Source organism: Manacus candei, unplaced genomic scaffold, assembly GCF_025592945.1.
Source record: "Manacus candei isolate 608988 ecotype Guabito, Panama unplaced genomic scaffold, ASM2559294v1 h1tg000023l, whole genome shotgun sequence".
Lineage (NCBI taxonomy): Eukaryota > Metazoa > Chordata > Aves > Passeriformes > Pipridae > Manacus > Manacus candei.
This window is the reverse complement of record NW_026138071.1, coordinates 8125944-8145384: the sequence shown is the minus strand read 5'-3', so window position 1 is coordinate 8145384 and position 19441 is coordinate 8125944. Positions and strand designations below refer to the sequence as shown.

General features: G+C 41.6%; 1 protein-coding gene across 2 annotated transcripts in view; it reads right to left on the bottom strand.

Moving 5' to 3' along the window:
- LOC127471245 (unconventional myosin-X-like) overlaps positions 1–19441 on the bottom strand; it is a 90810-nt gene that overhangs the window by 14593 nt on the left and 56776 nt on the right. For both annotated transcript variants that reach the window (XM_051787994.1, XM_051787995.1), the window contains 9 exons: positions 15197–15502; positions 11128–11167; positions 8862–9653; positions 6697–6820; positions 5961–6204; positions 5052–5147; positions 3333–3426; positions 2669–2724; positions 911–1053 (listed from right to left, as the gene is read on the bottom strand). In XM_051787994.1, coding sequence (XP_051643954.1) covers positions 911–1053; positions 2669–2724; positions 3333–3426; positions 5052–5147; positions 5961–6204; positions 6697–6820; positions 8862–9653; positions 11128–11167; positions 15197–15502 — 1895 coding nt within the window. The remainder of the gene's footprint in view (positions 1–910; positions 1054–2668; positions 2725–3332; positions 3427–5051; positions 5148–5960; positions 6205–6696; positions 6821–8861; positions 9654–11127; positions 11168–15196; positions 15503–19441) is intronic.

Genomic DNA, 19441 nt, shown 5'->3' with positions numbered 1-19441 from the left:
TCAGCTTTACAAAGGATCATTCCTTTTTTCCTTTAACTAATGAACAATATGAGATAAAAGGAACTGTTGCCCTGCAATTAAGTATTTTGAATTTAAGGTACTCAAACTGTTGTCTGATAATCTGCTTTATATCATTCAATCTCCTTGAAATTTTTAAGCCTAGGATGGAAGGCTTATGCCACATTTTGGTGACCCTTTTCCTGCCATCCTCCTTCCTTGCCATGACCACTCTTAGACCTTTATTCCTTCATAGACTCCTTCCAGAAGATGTAAAGCAATTTGTTCATGCACTTGCTTAAAGTATTAAGGAAATTTACAAATGCTTGAGATAAATGAGGGAATATTTTGTAATATATGTGATCACTACTCATGCTTCACCATCTTCGATTAAGCTCTTTCTAAAGACATAATTTAAATCTCAGAGAATTCTTCTCACCTCACTACATCTACCATAATCAGGTTAGTTAGTTTAGATGAGGACGGTAACAATCCCACAAAGATCTCTCTCCCTCCCTCTCTACATGACAGGTGTCAGAAGGAACACAGCTTTCTGACAACAAAAGCCACAGTGTCATGTTATAGTCCATCTAAGCCAGCTGCTCCTAAACAGCAGCCATGCTCCTTCCTATTCCTGATGGCATTCACTGGACATGTTTAAATAAGCTATGGAACTAACATCAGAAACCTAACATATAAAGTAGTTACTTTTTTCCATCTGACAGGGAATCACGTAAGGGGGGGGGGGGGTAGCACACACAGGATGTGGCAAGCAGTTGGCAGGAAGGTGGAGAGGGCAAAGAATGACTGGTTTTGGGGAGCAGCTAAACCCTAGATCTAGTTAGCAGAATCTCCCTTTCAGATTATAAGCAGAAGAGGAGTTTCACATGTAATTGCATGCATTTCCTTTCACCTCTCACAAGGAATTCCCGGCCATCAACCTTAGATTCCCCTTTTGGTTTCTGCAGCAAGGAGATCCAGTGATGCATCTCCTCAGGTGTGTCGCTGTTGCAGTGAATCACTCGATTTGCTGTGATGATCACAAAAGAATTCGGTCTGCCAGAAAACAAAAGCATTAAAGTTCGCCATAATCTTGCAAATATCTCAGTTCACAGCATACTCAAAGTCATGGTTTTTATCTTCCCACAAACAATCCAGAAAGACTCTCAGAATACAAATTACAGAGAAGTGCAGAAATACTTAAAATCACCTTCTGTGCAGTTATACACTAATGAATGGAGAGACCAGCTAAATGAAATTAGATATCTTTCAAAAGCTATTTCCAAAGACTAGAAAATATTAATTAGATAATAACCAGCTGTAAAATGTCCTGAGTTCATAAGCAAAGGACTTTGATCTGCCCTCTGACTGGGCTGAGTTAGTGCTAGTACCACTAGGCTGAGCTAGTACAGTCATTCTCCTTGTTCTTATTAAAACCACTGATGCAACAGCAAACACAGGTCTCAGCAGGGTCAGCTAAAATGGGCTCGAAGTTGGTTTTAGGAAAGATGAGCTGATTCTGACAAAAGAGAGGAAAAATTGTTATGTTGCTTCTAGATGACTTTGTCCTTCTCATGCAACTGTGTCCTACCAAAAGAATATTCACAATTCTGTAGAGAATCAGTACTTTACAGGAAAAGTAAAGGTATGACTAGTTCAAAGAGGATAGACTCAGAAAACTTTGAAAGCAAAACCAGATTTCTATGAGAAAACAGAAATTGAAAATTGGAATGCAAGGATGAAGTAAAAGGCGCAAATCAAGAAACTGTTAGAAAATTGCATAAACAAAGGGAAGATAAAAATAAGCTGCATAAAAATACTGGTTGAGAATAAGCCTTCTCCTCAGAATTCAATGTTGGTTCAAACACTGATACTCCAGAAGAGTGTACCTCAGCACATACACGAACAAATTTTGACTCTTCAGCTTATTATTTATTCTTTGTTTTCACTGGTATACAGATTAATTATGACGAGTACAGGTTGAGAACTGCCTAAAATGTTTTTATCAATGAAATCTTAGATCAGTACTGATATGCATTTTCTAAACTAGTAACCCCAAAGTCCTAGCAACCTGTGTGAGTTAAAAAAAAGAGACGACATAGGTAAGCAATTTAATAGCTAACATTTTACTTCAGTGCTGTAGTAAGTATCTTTGTCGTGGCTGAACCTGTTATGTGGGAAATAATTAAATGTTAACACAAAGTGATACGAAATGTCCCATAATTTCTTCACTGAAACTAACTGAACTGAAGGTCTTTGCATTGCAAAGACCTCAAGAATAATACAGATTTCTAAATTCATCCATTATTCTTTCATAATGCTGTTTCTTTCCCCTAAATTTACAAGATTAACTTAAAATTAGTCTGTTGAAATACTGGAAGTGCTGCTTTTACTGGACATATTTGTTCAGTGGTATTAATAGGTAAGACTATAATTTACTGGCTGTTTTCATGTCTATGAGTTAAAGGAGAAACTTCTACTCGAAGACAAATCACATAGGGACTTCATGCCTATGAAGCTGAAACAAGCTGAAGATCTCAGTTTTTCATGTATTTGGAGAAAAAGGTGTATGAGTTTAAACAAATACAAACCAAAAAAGAAACCTGAAGCTACTCACAAAAATATGTTAGAGAGTTTCTGATTTAAGAGCCGGTCAGATTGCTGTACCTACCTGTCAGGATTGTCCGAGGCACAGACAGAGTCAATAAGCCCAACATCTAGGGTTCCCTATACAGTGAAAAAGACACAGATTGCATTTTAGATTACAGACATTGTCCTTTATTAATAGAATTTGAACTGAAAACATTCCTCTAAATTCCAGTAGCTTGAGTAGAAATGAACATATAAGAAAGGCATGAATGAGTCATCTTTGCTCCCCAAACAGCATAAGAAGTGCAAGGGCTCCACAGGACTGGAGGAAAAACAGCTACAAATTTCCAGAAAGTATTATGAAGGCCTGAAATAACCTTTGCTAGTATCTCTGTACTGGCAAAATACATAAATACACTGTTCTTCCCAACTGCTGTCTTCTGTCTGGAACAACTGTGACCCAGACTAGTCCCATCCAAAGACATTTTATCTGCATGAGGCAGTCTCCTTCTTCTCCTCAAACTGAAGAGAGCTACAAATGATTAAGCTGAGCCACCCAACACAACCACCATGTTCCCCAGTGCTTACTCTCTTTGCTATCAGTTTTGCTGTTTCTTTAGAATAACTGTCCAACTTTCTTATACTGCTCATATTCTACAACAATGCATGTGCTGGAAAAACACACACAAACAGTTAAACAGAGAGGGCTCCAAGCATTCCCACAGGTTGGTTGCACAGTAACTCACCACAGCATTCTTTGGATTGGCCTGTTCATCCTGCATTTCCCTCAGCTGCTGTGCTGTAGCGCTGTGTACTCGGCTCAGGACATTAAACCAACCGCTGGCAATCAGAACAGACTCAGAGTTAAAATCTGGGCAGTGAAACTAGCTCCAAAATATGATCAAGGAACCTGGAAAGCTGCCACTGGGAAAATTTCTTCATTCACAATTTCCTGAGTAGTATTGCCACAAAGTATCTCTTGGGCTGATCATACTAGATTCTAATGTCATCCTTCCTCCTTATTTATCCATGAAAATTCTGTGCACGTTCTTCAACCCACTGACAGCTGCTCCAGGAAAATCCAGTTTTCTACTTGTTATTCAAGGAACTGTAAATAAGCAGTGGCCTTAGAGAGAGCCCAAGTCAGTAGACTGAGAAGAGCATACAGCAGCTGTAAAAACACAGTTAGTTGGGAATCTTCCTGGACTAGAGTCCTAGAGACGTCTGGGAGCCTTTTTAACTAGTCTCTCTCTGATCTGCTAATAAACTTGAAAGTCATATGGCTGGCAATTAATCATGCGTTTGTTTATAACTGAATTTGGAGTTAATTTTTTGTCTGTGGAAGGGCTTCTCACTTCAGACATACCTGGAGGCTAATCACTGTTGCAGAACAAGCAGATTCTTATCTGCGGCTTCCATCGAGATCAGCAAACATCTACACTTCATGGAGGATTCTCAAACTGGATACTCTAGAGCATCTGCTAATCTGCCCTTTGCTAGTGCAAGTGTTCGTGCTTTCTTCTCCCTCAGAACAGAGACTGAGAACAGAGGCCACGTTTTGTTTACACTTGTCCTAACAATTCTGCCGTGTTACCTTGGGGCATTGCAGTTGTCGAAGTTCTCGGTTAAGAAGTTACCTTCAGCTACTGCCCCCTGAATTTGCGTGTTTCTTGTTCATGTGTTGATCTTTAGTCCATTTCTGTTATAATTGTGTCTACACACCTTCTCCCTTCCTCTCCCTACACCAAATGAAATAATAACAGACCCTAAATAACTTCACAGAATCAGCAGATCAGAGAATCAGTTACACTGTCTGGGCTGAGAGAGCAGAAGCCTTGGTTAAAAGTGGTAAAAGTGAAAAGAGACGAGCAGCTAGGGACAGTAACCTCTTAACTTGGCTTTGCGTAGCCAGAACAGGTTGTCCAACCTCCCCTAAACAACCGATTCCCACTGTCTGGCCAAGATGCCAAGAAGGAAGGACATGAGTCATTTGTTTGCTTTGCACTGGGAAGATTTTATCAGATGACACTACAGACTCTGATAAGCTGCAGCCTTTTCTCTGTCTCCTGGATAAAATCCAGCTGCTCTCGCAATCATTTACAGACAACATGAATAGACTTTTTGTTTGATTCAAGATTCCATTTAATAAATAAATCAGCTATTAGATGTTCCAGTTTATATTAAGGTTTGTGTGTCTCCTGAAGTAACCCTTGAATTCAGCATGCTCACAGACACATGAGAAGGTGGCAGTCCTATGACTAATAGGCTGAACAACCATCTTGGTAGCTGCAATGGGAATTCCCCAAAGTAAGTGTGGTACCTCCCAGGAAGCATGAAACAACACTCCGGAACAAATCCCCTCTTTTCCCCAGCAAAAGGGAAGTGATTGTTTCTCAGGCTCTCCCGTAAGTACCTGGGTCAGACCTGCACTGAACGAATACATCTAACAAAATTCCCTCTTATACCTGGCATCTTCTGGTGACTCCGCAACAATGTGATAAACTCTGTCTTCTGTTACAATGTCCAAAGCATTCTCCTTTTCATGAATGTCCACAATCTCTCTGGAAAACACAAGGAAGCACAAGAGCCAAAACTGAAAACCTTTCAGAGGCCTAAATTCCCTCTGCTTGATTCTTTCACATAATACCCTTCACCATATAGAAGGGAAATAACTAGTACAGACAGCTTGTAACTCTGACAGAAAATTCCTCCAATACACATTAAGATGTTTTAAAAAATCTGTACAGTTAAAAACCAAAGCCTAAGGTGTTACACAGATTTTCTTCAAGACACCAGCAGACTAGATGGAAGAAGAGATAACAGGGAGGTTGATACAGAGGTCTGTTTACAAAGTCGGGTGTGCCATGCTTTTTGGCACTTTACAGTCCACATAATGCTAATAGGTGACTAGTTTCTCCTTTCTTACAGCATAAGCTGAGGAATTAACTATGGCAGCAGAAAGAGCATTCAGGACTCAGCAAAAGGCATGGCACATGCTGCCAAATTCAAATCATGCTGTGAGCTTCATACTACCTCTGTGAAATGCCTGGAGAAGCCAGAAAACAGATGGAGTCTGGGTAGGAGAGAATGCATGGGGTATGTACTTAATTAGCCCCTCCTGGTCTGGCTCCATCCATGGCTTGGAAAGAGCTCCTGCTGGATTATGAAATGCAAGACTGGGAAAAGAACTACCAAGTAATTGCAGACTCCCTCCAGAGTAAAAGCAGAAGCTGTAATTGTCTTTTCCCTCCTTTGTTTCTGATTCTCCCAGCCCTATAAGAGGTACACCAGCCGATGAACTGGCAGCACTGGACACTTCATTATTTATTTAGAGAGTGAGTATGAGGGATCAATGGGATTATTTTGTCACTCACTTTGCCCTTCTGATATCAATTGTCCCCTTCAGCTTTTCCTCACTATCATTCTCAAAGTACATCAGCTTGGATTCTCGAAGCACAAACCAACGGCGTTTCCAGTTGCGGCGTGAAAGCGTTGACATGCCTCCACCTTTTTTGTAGAGCCAGCCTGACTTCAGTGCCTCTTGCTTGGTGCGGAACCACATGAAGGCCTCGTTCTTCAGAACGCACCAGCGCCGCCTCCATGGGTTCATGAGACCTCCTGCAAAGCAAGGGAGCAAAATTTCATCAGACATGCAACAAGGGCCATGTCTCCATTCTGATCCTGCTTCTTGGGTACAACTAGTTGCCACTTCAGTTCCTACATGAAGCAAGGCAGCTGAAGAGAGAAACGAGGTTATGTTTAATTTCAGACAGAGAAAAAAAACAGAACAAACTTGTGAAACAAACACAAAATACAGCAATATACGCACTACTCAAATGTTTTTGTACTGTCTTCAGTTTTGTAGCTCAGAATGAGTCATTTAAGCCCATACCACATGGGCACAATTAGGTCTCTGTGGCAAAGATATCCCTGACACTCACCTCCTACCTCTTCATTTTATTTGTTGTTTTAAATAAAAGAAGAAGAAAAAAAGAAGAATTAACTGAGAACTAAGAGCAAATAAAGATGATGATTCTGGAGAAACAGAAGGGGAAAGCAGGTTTCCTGGATTCCATCCATCCATAGTTTTGGCAAAATAAATAGACTTACCTTTCATGTAGAGATAACTGTGAAAATAGGGTGGTCCTGAGCCATTGAAGATAGTGACTCGTCCATTACAAAACTCTTCATCTGTATCAATGTAAACATCCACTTCTTCTTCGCTCTCCAGAAACTAAAAGGAAAAGAAGAAATACAGGCTACTTGGGTTCTCCTGGTCACAGGAGGACTGGAGGAAATTTAACAAGGTTAGAGAAGTCACATATACAGAAAGTGCAAAACTACACATAGTCCCTTTGCAAAAAAGCAGTACGGTAACACTAGAGGCTTGACAGCTTACCCATTAATGCCTAAAGCAAGAGCATGGAATTTTCATACTTGAAAAGAGAGCAGTGGACATGGCTAGAAAACTCCAGTTACCTGCAGTAACAAAGCTTCCTGTTTCAAGGCAGAGCCCACCTTGCAAAATCTAATTTAATGGGCTTAAGAGAATTTTTCATTTTGGAGAAGTTTTCTGATTTTTCTGGCAGAAAAGCCAAAATGCCAGACAAGACGGAACACTTGATTTAACCCCAGCAAAGAAATTACTTCCTTCGGGTTGATTAGGAAAAAAAGTACAGTCCAGGATAAATGAACCCTAAAAACACAGATCTGAATTAATGAAATAATAGTATTGAATTTACTCATCTCTGTTCTCCAACTAGATAATGGCCCTCAGCCATAAGAAAGTACTTCACACATGAAATCCTAAATTACCCTATCATTTCCTTTACCTTAAATACCTTAAAGCCAACCTTTGATTGGCTTCAGTAATTTAATACTAATGAAGGCAGCTCCTTAGACCTCTTCCTTCCTCAAATGCCTGTTGCTTATTTTCATTTTCCCTTCTTCCTCTCCCTGTGACCCCTTTGTGCTCCTCTTTTTCCTCATCCCTATTCCACTCATTCCTTCTCTCTCTGCCTTGCCATTAAGTTTCAAAAATCAGGTATTCTCAACCAGCAGCTACTGATGGGAGTTATCTCTTTCTGTGGCTCACGCTATGACAAAGTATCAACTGGATTTTTCATGAGTCTTACTCACTGATGAGCCTAATAAACCCCTTCACTTCGATTTACATTTTAAGAAGAATAGTAGAAACTGGCCTAGGCTATGACAGAATGATTTATGGTTTGAAGATTACCTGACAGTGATCTGTGAGTACCTGCCCACAGAGAAGGTACCTTTACTCAAGCAGATCACATCATAAAAAATTCTGATGGCTGGCAGCTGACATTAGGGAAATGCAAACAGGAAAAATCATGCAACTTTTTAAGAAAGGTCACAATCTGTCATTGTAAAAGCATATCGAAGAAAGTAAATTGAATTCTAAAAAAACCTCAAAAATCAATCATTTTCAAAAAGATACTTTGTAGTTCAAGTATCTCTTCTTAGGGACATCATTTACTGGAATTATTTTTGTGGCTGTCATTGCTTCACACCTGAACTCCTCACAATCTTATGTGGGCTTATCTGACACCCTGTTCTGCAAGGAGATTTATCATTGCATTACTGAGCAGCTAACCTGAGGGCACTCAGGAAGTCCAGAGCCACTGTGGTGTCTAAGATGAGATGGTTCAAGTGCAAGGCTAATAGCACAGCTTTACTACCCTGTCACTGTCCCTGCAGTAGGAATGAAAAGGTTCAGTGGTCTTGGTTGTGTGCACTGGGACCCAGCCTGGATCAGCACAGTAACTTCTTCTAGCCTTAGAATAGCTTAACTTGTACACAGCAGCTGAGAATAAACTCTTGACTCTGAACGGAACTAGAACAAGGGAAGTTTTTGTGATGGAGACAAATCAAACCACAGCCTTGTCACTGCCTACTGGAAGCTTAGGTCCCTTCTGTGAAATCTCTCTAAGGTAGAATACAGACCTACAAGATAGCAACTGCCTGCTTTCATTCTTCCTAAAGAGTATTATATTAACATATGGTGATGATGATGGAAACAATCTAAAATAGGTACATGTGTGCTAGCTTGTGTACCAGTAGACACCAGACAGTCACAAGCCCTCTGGCCTTCAGTCTATGACTCTTTCCTTTTTTTCCAGATGATTATTGATGTAAGAGAGAGTTATATATTAGTAACAATACCCAGAGCAAGCATGCTCTGGCACGGATGTTATAAATATCAACAAATTCACACTAATGTCCAGAAAGGTGAAGGAAGGGATTCTCACCGAGTCCAGGCTGCCACGGTTGGAGTCTACGCTGGTACCCTGGGAGTGCCTCAGACCCTCCTCACCGTTCAGAGGCTCAGCTGAGGCATTAACTGCATCTCCATAGCCATCAAACTCCTCATGGTCGTAGTCAGACTCCACATCTGGGGGAGAAGTGTAAATCGGCTCTCCTGCCTCTCCACTGTTACTCCTCTGTGTATCTGAGACAGTGCTGTAAATGCTTTCTGCTGGGTCAGATATGACTCTCTGCTCCTTGGGGCTAGTGATTCTTTCCACAGGTTGTCTGGGAGCAGGGACAACCTCTCCCACTTCCCTCTGGAGAAGTGAAAGGCTTGTGTCAGCAACTTCCTTTGAGTAGTTATTGCTGTTTCTTGTGCCATGCTGATTCAAGATCACCAAACTAGAAGGTGGCCGTCCTTCGTCATCGGCATGAAAACCCTCATCCACTTCTTCTTCAGCCAGTGGTGCCACCAAGCTGCAGTCAATGTTGAGTGTCCCCTCACTAGAAAGTGAACGCTCTAAGTTCTGGACACTTTCATCCAGATTGCCAAAATCCAGCAGCTCCAAGAACTCCTGGGCAACCCTTGATGCCTCTTTTTCCAGCCTCTGGATCTCTTCTTCTCGCTGCCGATTTATTTCATTCCTAGCGTCTTCACAGATGACAGACATGTGATCTTCTTTCTGTTGCTGCAACTTCTCAATCTCCTTCTCCAATCTTAAGATCTCCTCCATTTGACGTCTCTCTTCTTCTTGCAGGGGAATGTCCACCTCTTCAGTCTTTACTGTTTCCACCTTAAAGAATTTATAACAGTGTTAAAGCAGCTTCTTCAACTTATATTTGTTCCTTGCCTGGACCTTTCATTCTTCCTGTCTCCTGTGCTTGCCTTGTACTTACCATCTGCAAAAAGATGACTCCAAGCACCCTGCAATCATTCATGGTGTAAAAGTTAAAGGTAGAACTACTGGATCTTCAGGTACCTCCTTTTTCCCAGCAGCCTACCTCCTTTCTGAATCATACAGGGAAGCTCACCGGGATCAGTGAATTTTTAGAAGAGCCTCTCAGTCTGCTGCCCATGTTACAGCCCTTTGTACACTGCAATTTGGATAAAAGCAGTTTGAAAGTCTGTTCTCTCTTTCTGAGCTAACTCACACACATACCCATGTATAGGACAAAACAACTATATATGAATACATACATGCATAGACTGCTTAGGAGCTGAAGATTTCCCAGAAATTCACTAAAAGATCTGGAAATTTCATTGCTTCCTGAATTAGGGGTCAGACCATCAGAATCTAGGGCGGGAAGGGATATTTGCAATGAAGCAGGACTGTATCCACTCCAACCCCACCCCACCAAAACTCCACGCAGAATTCCTTGGCATTCTTTAGCATCACTGGATGAATGATGGCTGGCTGCTGAAGACTCTGTCTTATTCTATTCTCCACACTGAAGTAACAGGAAATTTCTAGCAGATACACAATAATTAGAAGACACTGATAACTTATGTTTAGCTATATGATAAAGCCATAACCGCCCTCCACAGAGGCTGTTGAAAACATACACACATTAGACAAAATATACACACATAAGAAAAAAGCAAAAATAAATTCCAAAAGGATTTAATGTACTTCCTGATACGACTATGACAATGCTCCTTCTCTTTAGTTACCTTGTTGCTTGTTCTCTACTTGATTCTTACTTATGGATGAATGCATATCTATACTCTGTCATCTCTCCTGAACAAAGTCTGAAGCTGGGGAACAAGTGGTTTGGGAAAAGAAGTAACGAGATACAGAGCTATTTTTACACACCTTAGGGTAGGTGGTCTGCTCTTTCATATGTCAAGTCCCAACAATGAGATTAATAGCAAAGGGTTTATTTTAGCCATGGCAGCAGTAGGTTGCACTCTTATTTTGGCTGTTACAGGCACAATCCAGCAAACCAGACTGTGTCACAGTGTAACACATCACAAGGTCATCTAATAAGTTCAAGCAGTAGAGATAAAAAAGGATGCTGCATGTTCAATATAGAAATTTTCAAACAGAACCTCTGCAAGCTGGTACATGAGCCTTGACAAAAGCCCTACCTTGTTAACTCTATGTACCTCTGCCAAAGCCAAACACCTGCAGGTTTTGAGTGAACAAAGCCCATTTTTAAAGTAGTATTGCTGCAATAACAATATCAGCTCCAGGCAAAGTGTAGGCAATGAAGGACGCGTCACAGATACTCATGAGAACTCGTGAAAAGAGTAACTGTTAAACTTACCTGGGCCACCTTGAGTAGTGCATTCAGTTGCTCCTTTTCTCTGACAAAAAAAAGAAGACATGACAATCAGAGACAGACTCAGTTATCCTGCATGAGGCTTTCAGAATTACATGGACATATCATCCCTCCATGGAAAAGGTTAAAACGAGGTACCTGCTGTAAGACTTGATTTAAAAGCTTTTGCAATTTAGTAAAAATCCAATTCTCTGTGGTTGGCATGACCTTTGTGGACACAACAGATTTTCCCCACGTACTTAACTTTCAGATCAATTAGGAAATTGGATTAGTTGGAACACACTAAGAAGGACATTGGAAACAGTGACAGAAAGACAAATGAGACCCATGATAAACGCAAACAGAATCTTCCGAAGTACTATAAGTCTTTGAATATTGAGATTGTACTTGTGTAATTGATAGATATGAGGAAACAGTGCTTGATTTTTAACACAAAACAGAATTTTTGTAATATCAGCACTGAACTTGTGTTTTGTTTTGTTTTTACTGTATTAAAGCCCCAGTTTGCACAACTCCTCAGTGGCATGCAAAACCTAGTTTACTAGTGAAGATTGTAAGAGTCAGAGTTTCACAGTAAACATGAGTAGAGGAAAAAAACCCATCCCACGGTGTTGCATCTCCACCCAGATCAAAAAGGTTGTACTCCAAGGGAAAGCTGCCACTATGGCCATTTTCTCCACAGCGAGTACACTACATGCAGCCGAACCAACAGACAGACAAATGCCAGGGACATGTTTAGGGAGCAGGAATAGGATGTGGCTGGATGGAAGAAAGTTACCACTTGGCAGTGATAACTTTCAGATCTATATTTCAACCCGAGGGAGAACAGGAGGGCAATGATATTTATTTCCCAGGACTTGCAGCTTTTCCCAGCCAAATTCTAAACTGCAGCTGCAAGTCACAAAGTCCTTAAAGCTCTCACTCTTGTGCCCACTCACTGAAAAAAATCCAAGAAATATTTATAAATCAAAACTGACATAAGTGAGATCCAGATGGCTCCAACTCTACTGAAGGATCCCGAACAGTCATGGTGAGTTAAACAACTCAAGGTCTTAAACGATAACAGGTCTCAAGAAGCACAGCCATTTTAAAACAAATTAGGAATACCACCTATAATCTATGTACTAATTCCTGCAAATGTTCCTCACATTTTTAAACTTCTGATACTTCATGCTGCTTTCTAGTCATCTCCAACTGATCTACACTCTTCCTGAAATGTGATACCCAAAGCCAGGGACAGTACTTCAACTGAAGCCTTACCAGTACCAAGCGGTACAGAAGAATCACCTCCACATCTCACAGAAACAATCAAATTTATATACAGCATTTGCTTTCTCCTCTCACACAGCATGACCCTGGTGACATACTCAATTTAGTCTACAGACCTTCTTCCTGATGTTGAAGTAGGTATTCCTCCTTCTCTTCCTGTGCATTTGATTATTCCTAACTGTAGATCTGTATATGTCTGTATTGAAAGTTATCCTGTTTTTCAGATAACTGTATTCAGTTATCCTGTTTGTTCTTCAGACATCCACACTGGCTCTCGATTCCTTTATCAAGCATTTACAACTGTTTATTTGTTTCACTATATTCCTGAATTTAAGGTTAGGCTGACTGGTCCACAATTCCCCCATTCTTCCTTTTACAATTTTAAAATGTTTGGAATTTTCCATTTTTATGGAAACTCTGTTGCTGTCCACATAGGAGGACAAAGAGAATGCCTACTGTTCTGAACTGCTTTTAGTTCTTTAGTACTCTGTTCTCAGAGTACTCAAACATTATTTTCACCAAGTCCCAATTCCTTCTTTGTAATTTGAACTTATCTGAGCATTTTCTAACCTTTTATTACCAAGCTATGTTCTGAATTTTTGCACATGTTTGCTAATTGTATTTAGTTTTCAACAGTTAAACTTTTGGGAAAGATAAAAACAGCATCAAATACCTCAGCTTTCTCCATAATTTTTTTTCTTCCTGTTAACAGTAAACCAAATTACTCCATGTCTCCCCTTTGCAAGCAGTGTATGCACAATAATTGCACACCAACTTTTAGCTCATTCCACCTCAAGTTGCATCTAAGTCCTTCTGATTTTGTCTCTGCTTGTTCTCAGTAGATCAGCCGATCTGCAATTTCTGTGGACTTCTACCTCATTTTTTAGGTTAAATGGAAGTTCAGGATTTAGCCAAGTTGGTTTGCTAGTACCTTTTTTGTTTACTCACTCTGATGCCTTTTGACATTAACTAGAAAATTAAAGAAAAACAAGGAGTTCACCTGATTTCTAGAAACACTGACACTTGGTTACTATGATGCTTGGGATGAACACATCTTTCATGGGCTGGGAACTAAAGGGCAAAACCACTATAATCAATAAGCTAGATAGGTTCTTCCTTTCATCACAGAATCATACAACATGCTGAGTTGGAAGGGACTGATCAGGATCACTGAATCCAACTCCTGGCCCTGCAAAGGACACCATGCGCCTGAGAGCATTGTCCAAACACTTCTTGAACTCAGATAGGCTTGGTGCTATGACCACTCCCCTGGGAAGCCTGTTCCACTGCTCAACCACTTCTGGCTGAAAACCTTTCTCCTGATATCCAAAATAAACCTCCCCCAACTCAGCTTCATGCCATTTCCTTGAGTGCTGTCACTGGTCACAAGAGTGAAGAGATATTTACCTGCCCCTCTCCTTCCCCTTATGAGGATGCTGAAGACCGCAGTGAGGTCTCCCCTGTCTCCTCTTCTCCAGGCTGAATAGACCAAGTGACCTCATACAGCTTCTGCTCCAGACCCTTGACCATCCTCGTGGCCCACCTTTGGATGCTCTCTAATGGCTTAATGTCTTTTTTATACTGTGGTGCCCCAAACTGCACACAGTACTAAAGGTGAGGCCACACCCTATCTAGGTATAGACAAACTCTACTTAGGACAATAAGGACATCAGACCTGAGAGAGTGTCTGTAGCATTTGATATCTGCAAACTAGTTACTGACATTCTGAACTTGCCCAGCTTCAAGTTGCTGATGAGGCTACTGTTGAAAATTGACACATAGACAAAAATGGAGCCTTCAGTGTTTTTCAACTAATTTCTTGACCAAACTTCATCACTGGCACCACTAACTCCATGTCTTGTCCCAGTAGATACAACACCCTACTGTCTCCATGGGAACTGCAGGCTATCTCTTTTCCTTGCAACATGCTTCTAACTGTAAAATTTTCTGATGCTTGCCACACAATCTGATAAGATCCAACTTTGGGACAAGTAAGTAATAAAAGCCTAGAAGAAATGTAACCAATTACTCACGAAAAACCAAACATCACATGATTATTTGTTGAAATTTATATAATAATCTTGTAGTTAAAGTTTCACGCTTCTTAAAACAGAAGATTATCAAGGGAGACATCCAGTTTGGATAGTAGAATAGATAGGAGGTAGGTAACCACATAGTGAACAGTAAATGATGCATGAGGTGCAGGATTCTCTTTAGGTGTACTGTCACTGCTCACAGATTACCTCTTTTTGTCACATTAGCTTTCCCTTACCTTTCCTATCTCTTGACACATCCATATCCCTGATGAGAGACAGCATGTGTATGCTCATGAGTGTAGCAACTGCAGTAGCATGGGTATGCTGCACAACTTGCTCTCTGATCCTGCTGCACCAAGACTTAAAATACTGGTACCTTCTCACACTGCTAATCCCTCCAGATTTTGGAAGACTGCATAAAATTTCCTTCACTGCTGCAAAGGCAATGAGAGAATTATGCATCTCTGCCCAATCAGTGAATCTGTCTCCTGTATGTAGACTTCAAAGAAAAAAACACTAAACAGAAGTAAAAATACACCTTTCCTAAAGGAAGCAGGACACTCCTTTTCCATGCTGCTTTTCTATTCTATGCTGGCCGCAGGCCACCACAATTCTGCCTGCTGGCACTGGGACACTGTCTCATGCAACTGGTATTCCAGTGTTACCACCATGCCAGTGCCCCAGACTCGCTTTGACACTTTAGCAGCTTTAGAGCCAGGGAACTGTGAGTGTAAGATACCATCCTGTACCTTTCCTTCACCTCTTCCTCTTCCCGTTTCCTCCTACGCTCCTCCTCTTCTTGCCATTGTCTTTCCTCTTCCTCTCTTCTGATCTGTTCTTCCTCTTCTCGCCTCCTTCTCTCCTCCACTTCCTGCTTCCGCCTGAGTTCCTGCTGCAGCAGGTGCTGGTAGAGGCTGCGAGCCAGGCGGCCACGCCAGTGCTTCTGCAGGGTGACCGCAGAGGCCTTCAGTCGCAGCAGGCTCTTCTTCCAGAAGTACGCTCGGTAGTTCTTTTGGATTATAACGACACTGGCTAGCACCTTCTGATACTTCTTCCTAAAAACAGAACCAGACACTTCATGCGCCAGTGAAGTCATACATGCTCTGCACTTCTTGTATCTGACCACATCCACAGAAAAATTATTTGGGGAAAAACACTGTTTGGAAATGACACAATTTCTGTTCCACTACTGCCACTACCTGTAAACCATACTCACCTCACTGTTATCCCTCTTACATCTACCACTGGTTTGTTTCAATAGGCACCTACTTTTGTGAACACTCTGTGAGGATAAGGGATGGGTTATTTGGCACACGGAAAGCGAAAGTCCTCTGGGCCAAAGACTCCTTGCATTGCACATACACACATTCGCTGTGCAACTAACATAATAATTCAGTGTGTATTTATTATAATAAAAACAAATTTATTATAATAAAATACAAATGACCTTAACTATAAGAGAACAAAGTCCCATATTGCCCCATCTTTTAAGTGGGTAAACACAAATTACTCCAGAAAAAGCAAAAACAGTGCAAAAATAGAACTGGTGGGGAAAACACATTGATACTACAATATTGATCATTGAATGTAACATTTTAACAGGTTCACATAAACAAATACTTCTATTGCACAACATTTTGCCTAAACAAGAATCATAGAGTATCCTGAGTTGGAAGGGACTCACAAGGATCATCAAATGATATGAAAATCAACTTTACAGCACTCTAAAATATGACAGGGCCCCAAAACAAAAGAATCACAATTCCCTATTTCTAGTAAAGTTCTAAATAAATCAGGTTTTGGCTCTGCATTACAACTTTTATCAAGGACCTGAAAAAGAGTTCCTGGTAGAAGTTTGTACAAACCGAGCAAATAGCAAAAGTTATTAGCACACAGTAATCTGGATCAATTTGTAAGCTAGATTCAAACAAACACTAAACAACCCAAAAGAGTCAACCATAAGGTCTTGTATTGAAGAACCAAAGGCCAAACACACCTGATGTCCAACTGTGTTGGAAAGCAGCAAGTCAAAAATGGAATTTTGGGCCCCAGATCATCGGGTTAAGGCAAACTCCCATCACAATGCTATAGAAAAAAATACTAATGGGATTCTTATACTTGCAAGCGGAAATATTGCGCAGAAGGGGCTTTTATCCTTTTATTCTGTGTTGGCACCCCCATTCCAAGAAAAATGTTAGATCCTCAAGTGATTTCTGAGGAAGCAGGACTGGAATCAGAAATTCAGCCTTACAGAATGAGAGCACTTGCCTTAAGAAATAGAAAACGCTGATACCAGGCAAAGTACCACACTTCTGGGTGGCATCTCTATTTTTCCAACAGGAGATATAACAAGATTTAACCAACTTGAAGCCGACAACTATTAAGGCTGAAAATAAGTGGGCATTTTTTAAAGTAACTTAATATATTTAGACACCTTAATAACTTGCTGTAGGGAAACAATCATTGGTACTATTCAAATAAAACCCTTCTTTAATCCAAATCAGAATTTGCAGAGGGAAATTCTATGGGGCTGCTACGCAGGATCTTGAGCCAACAGGCTACAGTAATCCTGTGAGGTCTTACAGTACTAGAAAGCACACTGGAAATATCACAGTATTCTCACATATCCTTCCCATGGACCTTCTGCAACACCGTGAGGAAAAGACACATCTCAAAATCCCTGTCCTGGCAATCAAATTCCCTTCAGATGGCAACAGGGACCCATGCTGACAGCTTGCCACCTCCCCGCACATCAGATACATCAGCCCAGTCAAGAAAATCAGGAGAGGGATGCTAATGGTAGTAGTGTGCAGAGGTCACACTCTTTTCCATAAGTATTAAGTCAAAGGGAGGAAGCATAGAGAAGAGGAAAGGGAAGACGTGATAAGAAGTAGGAGGTTTTAGATTAATTGCTCCTGAGCTGCAGTCCCCTCACCCCTACTCCCTCTGTCCTCCCTGTGTCCTGCACATGGGGTGTGAACAGCTGCATGTGCACTCTTTGCCAAGGCAGATATAAGTGCATCAAAAAGGGTGGTCTGACTTTTACAAAATGCATCTGCCAGAAACTCTCTCAAGTGCCAAGCCCTGCCCAGCTACAGGCCAGCTCTGCCTGCTAATCTGCCAGGCTGAAGTGCCCCCTCATTCCTCATGACCACAGCCAAGCTTGCAGACACCCTTCAGCTGGAATTGCTGCACACAGGCTGTGAACTTCACTCCCCTTGCTCAGCCTTCCACTCACGCTCTTGCACTGGCCAAAGAAATTCGACCGGCGGCCCATGCCGAGGGTTGGGAGACATCCTGACCATGTATCACACAAGAGAAGACGGAGTGGCTGCAAGGCTCCAAAGCTTTATTTGAAATTTAGTTAATTATTCTGTTAATGAGCAGAAATTGGCAGTTATGCCTCCAAGGACTAGACAACACAGGACTATAGAGCAATTTGCTACTGTATTCTTCTCCTAATCAATAGTCCTGCAGAATCCAGGGACACAGCCGAATTTGCACATGGATCCTGCATTATGTGTATTTGGGCTGGTGAAGCTGTTACCAGCATCTCAGAGTTCCACAGATTAGTTACATAAAAATGGGGTCATTTCAGTTGGCTTGATTTCCCTGTCTTACATTTTAGCGACCAGTCAGAGATACTAGGCTGCAGGGAATGAGAGCAAAGAAAATCTGATTCTCCAGGCTCACAGAACAAGTTCACAAAGGGGAAGGAACCAGCAAAATCCTTCCTTCGCCAATCTATTCTGCATGAGACCAAATGAATTTAAATACACTTATACTTGCAAAACTAGCAGAAATGGTATCAAGTTTAAGGCAGCACTCACTGGTACTCCTGACTTCTGCCCAGCTCTGCACAGACCATTCAGCACTTGCCCAGATGAACTCCTGCCTGCTGGACTTATTTTCAATACAGGTGCAATGCAACTGGAAACTCTTCACGGAAAGAACCAGAGAGAAAGACTGGAAAACCTTTGTTCACTCCCTGCTCTCCTCCCTTGCAAAGTCCAGTTACCTCCAGACACCTGTGAGGATTTCCATTCTGGCTGCAGAAGCACAGCTTGTTCTTAAAGATGAGACTCAGAAGGGCAACATGTGGGACGAGGAATTCAGATCTGTGGAGGCTGAAGGACCACAAGATTTCTAACCAAGAGGAACACTGCTGCCACGCTGTCTTCTATCACAGCCCTACAGGGCAGCAGCTACCTTACCAGGAACTCAGAAAAGCAGTAATCCAGTATGCCTGCGGTGATGTTTCCCAGAAAATCAATTTTCCTGTGCTAATCCCTACTATTCTCTCCAAATGCTAGACACAAAGTAAAACAGAGTAGAGGCCCTGACACAAAAAACTTGCAGTCTCATGTACAAACAATAGAGCTAGCTCATTTGTCTTCCTAGAGGGAAATAAATAAATGAATAAAAGCTCCAGAGACCAAATGTGTATTCTGCTGATATTCCACACTGGCAAGGCAGGGTACAACCCTTGCACACATTTCCCAATGCAAAATGAGCTACCTGGTGTAACTGGAGCTCTAAGAAGAGTGCCTGCTGAAACAGCGCTGCTGGCCAGGGATTTCACCTCCTCACACCCCTGACTGACAGGTGTCTGGAGCAGAGACCAGCCAGGAAAGAGCATCTTACTGGGATTAAGTGTGCATGCCACAGCCATTAAGGAGTCAGCTGTTACACTGACTTCGAGGGGCAGAGGAGGGGCAGTTTGCCTGCAGTTTGTTCTCCCAAACCTTCTCTGGTCAGGTGCAAAAGGGAGCGGCAAGAGGAGATTACTGTTGCAGAGCTGGCCAAAAACCAATTCTGAAGAGTTAATTAAAAGGAGAGGGAGATCACGAGGCAAACAGGCAGGGCGAGGAAAGAGGGTAAGCAAAGGCAGAGCTGCAAGTGAGGAAGAAGCAATTTGCAGGGGAGCAGAAAACAGAGTTGACAGGCACAAGGAAAAGGAGAGGACCCAAAGAGTAGGTGGGGCCCAGCCAGGA